The sequence below is a fragment of the Scyliorhinus canicula genome, chromosome 3 (genome assembly GCF_902713615.1).
Source record: "Scyliorhinus canicula chromosome 3, sScyCan1.1, whole genome shotgun sequence".
NCBI classification, from domain to species: Eukaryota; Metazoa; Chordata; class Chondrichthyes; order Carcharhiniformes; family Scyliorhinidae; genus Scyliorhinus; species Scyliorhinus canicula.
In genome coordinates, this window is record NC_052148.1 from 20,123,898 (window position 1) to 20,136,067 (window position 12,170).

Below are 12,170 nucleotides of genomic sequence, written 5' to 3' on the forward strand. Positions count from 1 at the left end.
GTGATGTGCTGCGGCTGAGAGGATTGATCTCCAACAACAACCAACCATCTTCCTTTGTACCAGGGATGACTCCAACCAGAGATGCATTTTCTCCTCGATTCCTATTGACTCCAGGTTTGTGAGGGCTTCTTGATGCTATACTTGGTCAGATAAGACCCTGATGTCAAGGGCAGTCACTGTCACCTTACCTCTTGAGTTCAGGCTCAGTCCATGCTTGGACCAAGGCTGTAATGGATTAATTTGAATTTGAACCTCCCTTTTGAGAGGTTATCTACCTATTTGAATATGACCCTTTGGGAGAGATTAGCTGCCCTTTGGGAGAGGCTGTGTGCCCTTTGTATTTCTAAAATTAGGCATGAATGTGTATAAAAAATGTGTAAATTAATTATAACTGTAAAGCTCTTTGGAACTAGCAAAAGCAATTGCCAAACGAATCAAGATGAACTATAAAAGGGAACTGACATGAGAACAGGCCTAACTCACACCAAGTCCCATTCACCCAGATTTCCAGTGATCGCTGACCTATGTGGCTACTAGTTAAAGAATGTCTCGATTAAAAATAAACTCAGCCTTGCTTTCAAATCCTTCCCTGGCCTTATTCCTTCCTGTATATCTTGGTATTCTCTTCCAGCTCTATAAACGTCTGAGATAAATGCTCTTCTACAAAAAAAAGGCCTCTTTCCCATCGGGCATTTTAATCACTCCATGCCTTCAGCAATCTCGGATCTACATTGTGGACTTTCATTCCTCAATCTCCCCACATCTCTTTTCTCCTTTAAGACACTGCTTAAGAGTTTTGACCAGGCTTTTGGTCATCTGCCTTAATATCCCCTGATGTGAAATGTTTTTTTGATGGAGCACCTTGGGATCATAGAATCGTAGAATCCTGATAGAAGAAGGCCATGCAGCCCATCAAGTCTTCACCGAGCATCTGAAAGAGGAACCTGACCTGGGCCAAACCCCCCCCATCATGCAACCCCTTGTAGGGACAATTTAACATATCCAGTCCACCTATCCTGCACATCTTTGGACTGGTGGGAGTAAACTGGAGCACCCGGAGGAAACCCACGCAGACACGGGGAGAACGTGCAAACTCCACACACAGTCGCCCGATATCGGAATCAAACCCGGGACCCTGGCGCTGTGAGGCAGCTGTGTTAACCACTGTGTTAACAGCGCTGGTTAAATACAAGTTGTTGTCAATCTTCCCCAAATCCTACTGATTCCTCACTTCCTCAAAAATAAATATCAAGCAGGTTTGTTGACAAGCTTTCTAACCCCCCTCAATCAGTTTGCTTTCTTAACAGTATAATTAGCTCCAAATTAACTCACTTTCTCTCGAAATTTCCATTAATCTGTCTGATCTCTAACCTTCCTACGGGTGCCTAATTTCAGGGTTTACATCTTCTGGGCCTGCGCACATCTTTCAATCGAACTCCTCTGGATCCTTCACCATCTTTTCCATTCCTTTCATTATTTTCAATGCTGTCGCCCTACCAACGCGATTCAACGCGGTTTTTTAAAATGCCCACCACAAAACTAAACCCTTCCAGTCACAAGCAACAGAGAATTCAGCAATTTTGAATGTCTAATTGAGAGCCTGGAGCAATTGCAATGAGCAACTTCCCTCCAGTCCTGGTACTTCCATCCCCTAATTGAAGATCACACAGCCATGATTATTCTTCCTTGTACTGTTTAATCGTTAACTTCATTCCTCCTGCACCTTTCCTGACTTAAGGGTGTAGAAAAAGATTGATTACATATACTTGGGTCAGCTGTTGCATAATTGGTCATGCCTGGGTGGAGTGCTGCGTTATTGATTGGTTATGCCTGTCATCAATTTGACCAAAATTAATTAATGCTGCCTAGGTCTGGCGATCCTCCATTAGAGGGAGTGAACAAAGGGCAATCTGTTCCTGGAGATATACACCCCTCAGCTCATTATTTCAGCTTTCTGCTATATATACAAGCTAAATAAGCATGAATTATTGTGGCTGCACAATTGTTATGTGATACACAGTCATTATAGTAGCCTACAAGATATTGTTACATCATTATTTTATTCTTAGGGGCTTGTTAATGCTAATACGATTAACTATGATAATAACACTGTTTTGAATAGATGGAATGCTGGACTCTTTTATCATCTATAAGCAGTGAATGATTTCAAAGGGTGTCAAATATAGATTACTGATATCCAATTTGCGAATCCAGATTTTTCAGACGGATTTTTTTTTGAACACATGAGCAGCTTAGTAAGTGTTCTTTCTAGCTGAAACAAAATTGAAAGAGACATGTTCTTATGTGACATTTTTTAGGTTTTATTTGTTCAAGTGACAACTTCAGCCATGACAACTATATTGTGGATAAGATGCCGAGCACAGCTTTCCCCTCTCCACTCTAGCCCAAACCCAGGGTGCCACTGTGGCCTCTCTGAAGCCAAATTACTACAGCCACAGCGGAGTCATGGGCATGCTGTAAGCATATGTTATATAGTGCCCTTTGACCTCATAATTTTCCCAAAAGTCTCGGCATCACCGTCTCCACAGTGGAGCAGCTGACCATGACATCCGAGCCTTGCCTAAGCCTTAAGCCAGAAACCTAAGTGGTTAGCACTGTTGCTTCACAGCGCCAGGGACCAGGGTTCGATTCCCGGCTTGAATCACTGTCTATACAGAGTCTGCATCTTCTCCTTGTATCTGCGTGGGTTTCCTCCGGGTGATCCGGTTTCCTCCCACAAGTCCCGAAAGAAGTGCTGTTAGGAATTTGGACATTCTGAATTCCGAACCGGCGCTGGAATGTGGCGACTGGGGTTTTTTTTACAGCAACTTAATTGTAGTGTTAATGTGAGCCTACTTGTGACAATAATAAAGATTATTATTAAGTTATGGACTTTCTTTCCTCAAGCTCTCCACCTCTGCTTTGAGACACTCCTTGTGATCTATCGCTTTGGCCACGCTATTGGCCAAAGAACGAGAACAAAGAACAGTACCTTCGTCCCTCCAAGCCCGTGCCGATCATGATGCCCGCCTAACCTAAATTCTTCTGCGTCTCCGGGGTCCGCATACCTCTATTCCCATCCTATTCATGTATTTGTCACAATGGCTACAGTACCTGCTTCCATACCTCACCTGGCAGTGAGTTCCAGGCACTCACCATCTCCTGTGTAAAAAAACATGCCTCGCACATCTCCTCTAAACTTTATCCCTCACACCTTAAACCTATGTCCCCTCGGCATTGACTTTTCCACCTTGGGAAAAAGCTTCTGACTATCCACTCTGTCCATGCCACCTATAATTTTTGTAAACTTCTGTCAGGTCATACCTCAACCTCCATCGGTCCAGTGAAAACAATCTGAGTTTATCCAACCTCTGCCCATAGCTAATGCCCTCCATACCAGGCAACATCCTGGTCAACCTCTTCTGTACCCTCTCCAAAGCCTCCACGTCCTCCAGATAGTGTGGTGACCAGAATTGTACACAAACATTAATCTCCTCTGAGACGTTATGGTGCAAAATGCTGCTTGATGGTGCTCCTGTGAAGAACATGGGATGTTAGAGGCGCCATTGGGTTTTCTCCGGGTTGGGGGGGGGGGGGGGGGGAGAGAGAGAGAGAGAGAGAGAGAGAGAGAGAGAGAGAGGCAATATCCAGCCCTGTGTGTGTGTAATTTTAGCTTTCCATTATGGATACTACATTAAATCCACCGAGAGAATGGAAAGTGGATTCACCAGTCTGGTGCCTCTGTCGGAAAAACTGTTATGAAGAGAGACCTTGAATTCTGAGACGATTTCAAGTAAAGAGAAAGTTACCAGAAAATCTAACCCAGATTTTTTCAAATGGTAAAGTGTTTTGATAGCGGGAATAGATAAAAGATTATTTCCCTTGATCACTGTTTCACTGACAAGGGATGACAATTTAAAATTGCTACTTAAGAGAGTGAAGGGTGAAGTTAGGGGAAATCTCTTTGTTTGGAGGATTGTTGGGGAATGTAATATTTTGCCACAGGGAGTGGTTTGGTTATCTGCACAGGTTTAGCACAGGGCTAAAGAGCTGGCTTTTAAAGCAGACCAAGGCAGGCCAGCAGCACGGTTCAATTCCCGTACCAGCCTCCCCGAACAGGCGCCGGAATGTGGCAACTAGGGGCTTTTCACAGTAACTTCATTTGAAGCCTGCTTGTGACAATAAGCGATTTTCATTTTTCATTTTCATCTTGCTGTTAAGAAGATAGTTCCAGGATATTAACCTAGTGACAGTGAAGAAACAGCGATATATATCCAAGTCAGGATGGTGTGTGGCTTGGAGGGGAACGTGGAGGTGGTGCTTTTCCCATGCATAATCTGCCCTTGTCCTTCCAGATGTTAGAGGTTGAGGGTTTGCTGGGGAAAGAGCCTTGGGGAGTTGCTGCAGTGCATCTTGTAGATGATATACAAGGCTGCCACTAATGTATAGGTGGTGAGGGTAGTAAATGTTGAAGGAGTTTGGTGGGATACGAATCACATGGTCTCCTTTGTCCTGGATGGTATTGAGGAAATTAGAAAGAGTATCCGATCCAAGGAAGAAGCAGACAGATTGGCCAAGAAAAACAATAGGTCTGAGGATTGGGAGCAGTTTAGAATTCAGCAAAGAAGGACAGAGGGATTGATTAAGAAGGGGAAAGTACAGTACGAAAGGAAGCTTGCAAGGAACATAAAGACTGACACTAAGAGTTTCTATAGATATGTGAAGAGAAAGAGATTGGTAAAGAAAAATGTGGGCCCCCTACAGACAGAAACAGGGGAATGCATAATAAGGGATAAAGAAATGGTTCAACAATTGAATACATACTTTGGTTCTGTCTTCACAAAAGAGGACACAAATCAGATACCAGAAATGTTGGAGAATGAAAGGTTTAGTGAGAGTGAAGAACTGAGGGAGAACAACAGTAGTAGAGAAATGGTGCTCGGAAAATTAATGATTGAAGGTGGATAAATCGGGCAGCACGGTAGCACTGTGGATAGCACAATTGCTTCACAGCTCCAGGGTCCCAGGTTCGATTCCGGATTGGGTCACTGTCTGTGCGGAGTCTGCACATCCTCCCCGTGTGTGCGTGGGTTTCCTCCGGGTGCTCCGGTTTCCTCCCACAGTCCAAAGATGTGCAGGTTAGGTGGATTGGCCATGATAAATTGCCCTTAGTGTCCAAAATTGCCCTTAATGTTGGGTGGGGTTACTGGGTTATGGGGATAGGGTGGACGTGTAGACCTTGGGTAGAGTGCTCTTTCCAAGAGCTGGTGCAGACTCGATGGGCCGAATGGCCTCCTTCTGCACTGTAAATTCTATGATCTATGAAATCCCCAGGGCCTGAGAATCTGCATCCCAGACAGCTTAAGCAGGTGGCTCTGGAAATAGATAGATAGAACAGTACAGCACAGAACAGGCCCTTCAGCCCTCGATGTTGTGCCGAGCAATGATCACCCTACTTAAACCCACGTAACCCGTAACCCAACAATCCCCCCATTAACCTTACACTACGGGCAATTTAGCATGGCCAATCCACCTAACCTAGTGGATGCATTGGTGGTCATCCGGGAATTCATAGACTCTGGAACGGTCCCGCAGATTGGAGGGTAGCTCACATCACTCCAATATTCGAAAAGGGAGGTAGAGAGAAAGCAGGGAATTATAGACCAGTAAGCCTAACGTCAGTAGTGAGCAAAATGCTTGAATCCATTATCATAGACTTTATAGCGGAACATTTAGAAAGCAGTGGCAGAATCAGTCAGAGTCGGCATGGATTTATGAAGGGAAAATCATGCTTGACAAATCTGTTGGAATTCTTTGAAGATGTAACCCGTACAGTTGACAAAGTGGGGGGAGGGGGGGGGGGGGTGCAGTCGATGTGGTATATTTGGACTTTCAGAAGGCATTTAACAAAGTCCCGAGTCAGAGATTATTGTGTAAAATTGAAGCGCATGGGATTGGGGGAAGTGTACTGAGGTGGATAGAAAACTGGTTGGCAGAGTGGAAACAAAGAGTAGGGATTAATGGGTCCTTTTCAGATTGGCAGGCAGTAACTAGTGGGATACCACAAGGATCAGTGCTGGGACCCCAGCTATTCACAATATATATTAATGATTTGAATGAGAGAAAGAGAACAAAATGTAACATCTCAAAGTTTGCAGATGATACCAAGTTAGGTGGGAGGGTGACTGGTGATGAGGATGCAGGGATCCCACAGCAAGATCTGGACAGGTTGGGTGTGTGGGCAAACCAATGGCAGATGCAGTATAATTTGGATAAGTGTGAGGTTATTCACTTTGGAAACAGAAACAGGAAGACAGATTACTACCTGAATGGTTGTAAATTGGGAGAGGGAGTGTGCAGTGGGACCTGGGTGTCCTTGTGCACCAGTCGCTGAAGGTAAGCATGCAGGTACAGCAGGCGGTAAGGAAGGCGAATGATATGTTGGCCTTCATTGCAAGAGGTTTCAAGTATAGAAGCAGGGATATGCCGCTGCAATTATACAGGGCCTTGGTGAGGCCACACTTGGAGTATTGTGAGCAGTTTTGGTCTCCTTCTCTGAGGAAGGATGTTCTTGCTCTCGAGGGTGTGCAGCGAAGGTTTAACAGACTGATTCCAGGGATGGTGGGAGTGTCATATGAGGAAAGATTGACTAGGTCGGGATTGTTCTCGCTGGAGTTCAGAAGAATGAGGGGGGATCTCATAGAGACTTATAAAATTCTAACAGGACTAGACAGGGTAGATGCAGGGAAGATGTTACCAATGATAGGTGTGTCCAGAACCAGGGGTCACAGTCTGAGGATTCAGGGTAAACCATTTCAGACAGATATAAGGAGACATTTCTTCGCACAAAGAGTGGTGAGCCCATGGAATTCATTACCACAGGAAGTAGTTGATGCTAAAACTTTGAATATGTTCAAGAGGCGGCTAGATATAGCACTTGGGAGAATGGGATCAAAGGCTATGGGGAGAAAGCAGAATTAGGCTATTGAGTTCGATGATCAGCCATGATCGTGATGAATGGCGGAGCAGGCCCGAAGGGCCAAAAGGCCTCCTCCTGCTCCTATCATTCTGTGTATCTATGTATCTATGAGCCTCTTGCGTGGTGGATAGTATTTGGGGAGTACGGGGGTGAACTACTCCCTATAGAATTTCCAGCCTTGACCCTACTCTTCAAGTCACAGTATTTATATGGCCAGTCCAGTTCAGATTCTAGTCAGAGGTAGCCACCAGGATGTTGATAGCATGGGACTCAACAATGGTAATGCCATTGAATGTCAAGGGGAGAACGTTAGGTTTTCTATTGTTGGAGGTGTAATTTCCTGGCACTACTGTGGTGTAAATGTTATTTGCTTCTTATGAATCCAAGGCTGAATGTTGTCGAGGTCATGCTGCATATGGGCAAGGACTGCTTCAGTATCTCAGGAGTCACGAATGGCGCTGAACATTGTCAATCCCCACCTCTGACCTTTTGATGGAGGGAAGGTCATTGTTGAAGCAGCAGAAGATGGTTGGGCCGAGAACACTACCTTGAGGAACTCCTGCAGTGATGTCCCAGGACTGAAATGATTGACCTCCAACAACCACAGTCACCTTTCCTTGTGCCAGTTATGACTTCAACTAGTGACAAAATTTTCCCTGATTTCCATTGACTCCAGTTTTGCTAAGGCTCCTTGATGCCACAATTGTTCAAATGCTGCCTTGATGCCAAGGGCATTCACTCTCCTTTTACCTCTGAAGTTCAGCATTTATTCCCCCATTTTGCATCAAGGCTATAATGAGTTCAGGAGCTGAGTGGCCCTTGAAGAACCCAAATATGTCTCAGTGAGCAGGTTATTGCTGAGCAAGTAGGGCTTGATTGCATTGTTGATGTTACCATCCAGCACTTTGCTGATGATCGAGAGTAGACTAATGGCTGCTAAATGGCCAAGTTGAATTTGTCCTTTTTGTCTCCAGGTTCATGCCTGGGCAATTTGCAAGATTGGCAAGTAAATGTCACTTGTAGCTTCACTGGAACAGCTTGACTCGGGGCACAGTGAGTTCCGAAGTACTATTGCTGGAATGTTGTCAGCGCCTGTAGCCTTTGCAGTATCCAGTGTCTTCAACCTTGGGTGACTTGAATTGGCTGCAAACTGGCACCTGTGAGCTTGACACCTCTGGAGGATCAAGGACCCGGCACTTACTGTGCACAGGGTGGTTGCTATGTTTCCTATGTTACAAAAGTGACTGCACAGGGTTGCAATAAAAGCAATCGCCCTGGCTTGCAGTTAGGTGTAAGACTTCTTTTTTTTTTCCATTTTTTGATTTTCTTCATTCCCCCACCTCCCAAACTCCAATTTGGGTTCATGGGAGTGATGCCTGATTCACCCAAATAATAACCAGTGAGGGCGTGATCCAGATTGTGGCGGGCGCTACGTGTCGGGTGACTCACACGCAGTTTTGTGTCTGGCGCGAAGCTCGATTTGAACCTCCCTCAAGATGCACCCTGCACAATGAAATTGGCGCCAGCCTCAACGGGATTGCAATATCACACCCAAAGCACCCCAAGCTCCTTACTCCCAAATTCAGTTCAATGACTGGTTATCTCTGTCGTAGGAAGTATGTGGAAAAGTGACACCTTCTTCAAAAAACTCCTTTCCTTTCATTCCCAAATAAAGGCATTCACTAAAGCCCTGAGATTTGAACATAAGAACTTAAGAACAGGAGCAGCAGTAGGTGATTCAGCACTTTGAGCTTGATCTACCATTCAATATCATGGCTGATATGGATTGCAGTCTTGACTTCACTTTCCTGCTGCTCCCTTGACCCGACCCCATAACCCTTGACTCCCTCGTTGATCAAAAATCTATCTCACTCAGCATTGAATATATTTAATGATCCAACCTCCACTGCTATCAACATAGTTCCAAAGATTATTGATTCTCGTAAAGAAGAAATTATTTCTCGTCTTGGTTTTAAATAGGAGACCCCTTATTCTGAAACTGTTCCCGTTAGTTTCCGACTCTCCCCGCAAGTGGAAACAACTTCTTCAGCAGCTACACCATCAAACCCCCTCAGAGTTAGTGAGATCACCTAGTCTGCTTAAGCTTCCACCATGAGACAATCCCTTCATCCCCTAGAAATCAACCTAGTGAACCTTATCTGAATTGCTTCCAATACAGGTGCATCTCACCTTAAATAAAAAGACTGAACTGGATGCAGTACTCTGGGTACAATCTCACCAATGCCTTGTACTGGGGGAGCAAGTCTTCCCTATTTTTATGCCCCATCCCCTGCTTTGAATGCCAACAAAGACTTGATCCACATTCAGTGCCTTTGAGCGGAGCAAAGCTATCAGGAAAAACCAGCTGAAAAGAAATTACAAACCAACTCAAATATCATCGCCGCGTATTTTCACCTTATACAAGACGAGGTCGTGCTCTCCATCTCGCAGGGTTGTTCCATCAGGTTTCATTAGCTTCACATACGCCATTGCAAATATTTTCTCTCCTTTATCTCTCGCTGCAATACACAAGGAACGTTAAAGGATTTTTCGTCTGGCAAAATGATAAGTGTTTCGACATTTTCTAGCTTTCCTGACCTGTCTTGGCTAATGGTTCCAAACCTTTTCCTCTGAAGGGTTTCAGCATTTTACCCTCTTCAACATACATTTGCCTCCCTGGCATTTTCAGCAGGGATGGTGGCATGGTAGTAATGTCGCCGGACTGGTAATTTAGAGGGTCAGCTTCATGCCCTGAGGTGTTGATTCAAATCTCATTATGGTAGCTGATGGATTATAAATTAAATTAATAAATTTGGGATGGGAAGCCAGTGTAGTAATGGTGATCAGGACAAGTATCAGTGATTGTCCATGAATCCCATCTGCTCCACTCATGCCATTTAGACAAGGAAATCTGATGCCCTGACCAGGTCTAGCCTGCAAGTGACTCCAGAACCTCAGTTGGCTCTCAGCTGCTCTCTGAAATGGTCGAGGAAACTCATGGAAAATTAGGGATGGGCACCAATACTGGCCTTGCTAGTGTGCCAAAAACTACCCATTTCATGTCTCTTTATTTGTTCCATATGTAGGAATTTTCAAAATTTCCATAGCATGGACCAGCTGCACATACTGGCAGACTTACATGCTCCTGTATCCTGGTCATTATTCGTCCTTCAAGTAACATCACTAAAACAGCTGATTTGTTCCTTTATTCCGCCCGCCCCGCCCCCCCCCCCCCCCCCCCCCCCCACCACCCCCGGCCCTTATGTTTGTGGGATCTCATTCTGTGTAAATTGGCTGCTACTTTTGCTGTGTCACAAAAGAGCGACCACCTATCAAATGTAGTAAGTGCTGCCAAGTGCTTTGGGATCTTCTAAAGCCATGAAAGGTGCTATTCAACATACAAAACGGCGGGACACCATTACAATTCCTTACGACATAGGCAGGGTGGGTGGGTGGGGGGGGGGGGATGGAGGGGGTGCAGGGGGAGGTGGGGGGAGTGCAGTGGTGGGGATATTGTGGGCCACCCCTCTTTCTGCCCAATGGCACGAGGAAAAGGCCTATTTTTGATACTAAGATACACTGTCAAGGAGGATCTGTTCTCGGTCAACAATGCTGAAAGAGCCAGTCTGATCGAGGAGATGTAAATCTACCAGAGACACCAGTTTACCTTGGCCAAAACCATCCTGCGAGGTAGTACAATGACCTCTGGAGGCATGAATTTCTCCTAATTTATTTGATGGCCCAGTCTTTGAAAGCTGGAATATAACTGAGATATCCTTGCCAGCATCACCAAGAACTAGAAACATGCAGTGATTTGTTTTATTCATTCATGGGATGTGAGCGTCACTGGTTGGGCCAGCATTTGGTGCCATTCCATAATTACCCTTGAACCGTGTGGCTTGCTCGGCCATTCCAGAGGGCTCATAAGACTTCTTCTACAAATTCGAACACGTTCTGGGTTTTAAGGAAAATCAACTATCACCTGTCAAAGAGGTGTTTAATGTACTTACATTCGGCAGATGATCTGTGTTTGAATGTGAAGCGCAGGTGGGTCCTCTGAACATCTTCAATGGCAATTGCAACCTGGGAACAGTAACAAAAACTCAGCAGGTCAAAGTGGAACTACTGGTTCAGAGTTTGCTGAGGGGGCAGGCAGGAGTTTTAGATTGGAACTTTTTGAACCTGCAGAGACTTGCAGGTTCAAAAGGCCTTGCAGGCCTGGATGAATCTACAATGAAAACCATTCCAGACTGGAAGTAAAAATCTCCAACTGAAGGCCCAGACTTAAGAAAGGTGCACTGAAATGAAAATTGCGTATTGTCACAAGTAGGCTTCAAATGAAGTTACTGTGAAAAGCCTCTAGTCACCACATTCCGGCGCCTGTTCGGGGAGGCTGGTGAAGTGTTGGCGAATGTAGACTTGAGAAATGAACAGACACTTCCAACACTGATGAAGGTTCAACTCAATTTTATTAACTAACTTCTAACTAACTAACACACAATGACTGTGGGTCTAAATGATGCTAACTTTAACTAGAAACCTAAGCCTTGTCCAAACCAGTTGAATCTCTCAGCACGTGGTGTGAGTCTGTGCTGGGCTGGATGAGTTCTTGTTACACTGAGAGGCAGCACCCAGAATGAGCGGGAACCGTGGTGCCCTCTGCCTTTATAGTGTGTGTATTCTAACTGGTGATTGGCTGCGGTGTTTGTACATGTTGATTGGTCCCTGTGTGTGTCCATTATTGTGTGTCTGCACCATGATATACTGGTGTATATTATGACAGCTGGTACGGGAATTGAACCGTGCTGCTGGCCTGCCTGGGTCTGCTTTCAAAGCCAGCGATTTAGCCCAATGTGCTAAACCAGCCCCTGGAAGATGTCCATCTGAAACAGAAACTTTTATTCTTTTTATTTTTCTTCACACTCCTCTTTCCCCTCTGTGTTTGTGTGTCTTGTGTGTGTAGAGGGTCGGACAGTTAAAGAGGAAGGTTAGGAACTAGATAATAGTTAACCAGCTCTATTTGCTGTTTATTTACTCATAGTTTTTGTCATTAATAAAAATTAATTGTGCTTAAATTTACAAATCTGGTGACTGTAGTTATTGGGCAGGCCAAATACCAGAGGGTTTGGCTATTTTCTAAAATTTAATCTGTTAATTTCAATTGTGTTGCAACTCCAGTTGGGCCTCACGG

General features: G+C 44.9%; 1 protein-coding gene across 1 annotated transcript in view; it reads right to left on the minus strand.

Annotated features, from left to right (window-relative positions):
- Nucleotides 1-12,170, minus strand: part of LOC119963845 (dedicator of cytokinesis protein 2-like) — a 1,353,280-nt gene that overhangs the window by 1,004,110 nt on the left and 337,000 nt on the right. Inside the window, 2 exon segments of the mRNA XM_038793193.1 lie at nt 9,395-9,498; nt 10,990-11,062. Coding sequence (XP_038649121.1) covers nt 9,395-9,498; nt 10,990-11,062 — 177 coding nt within the window.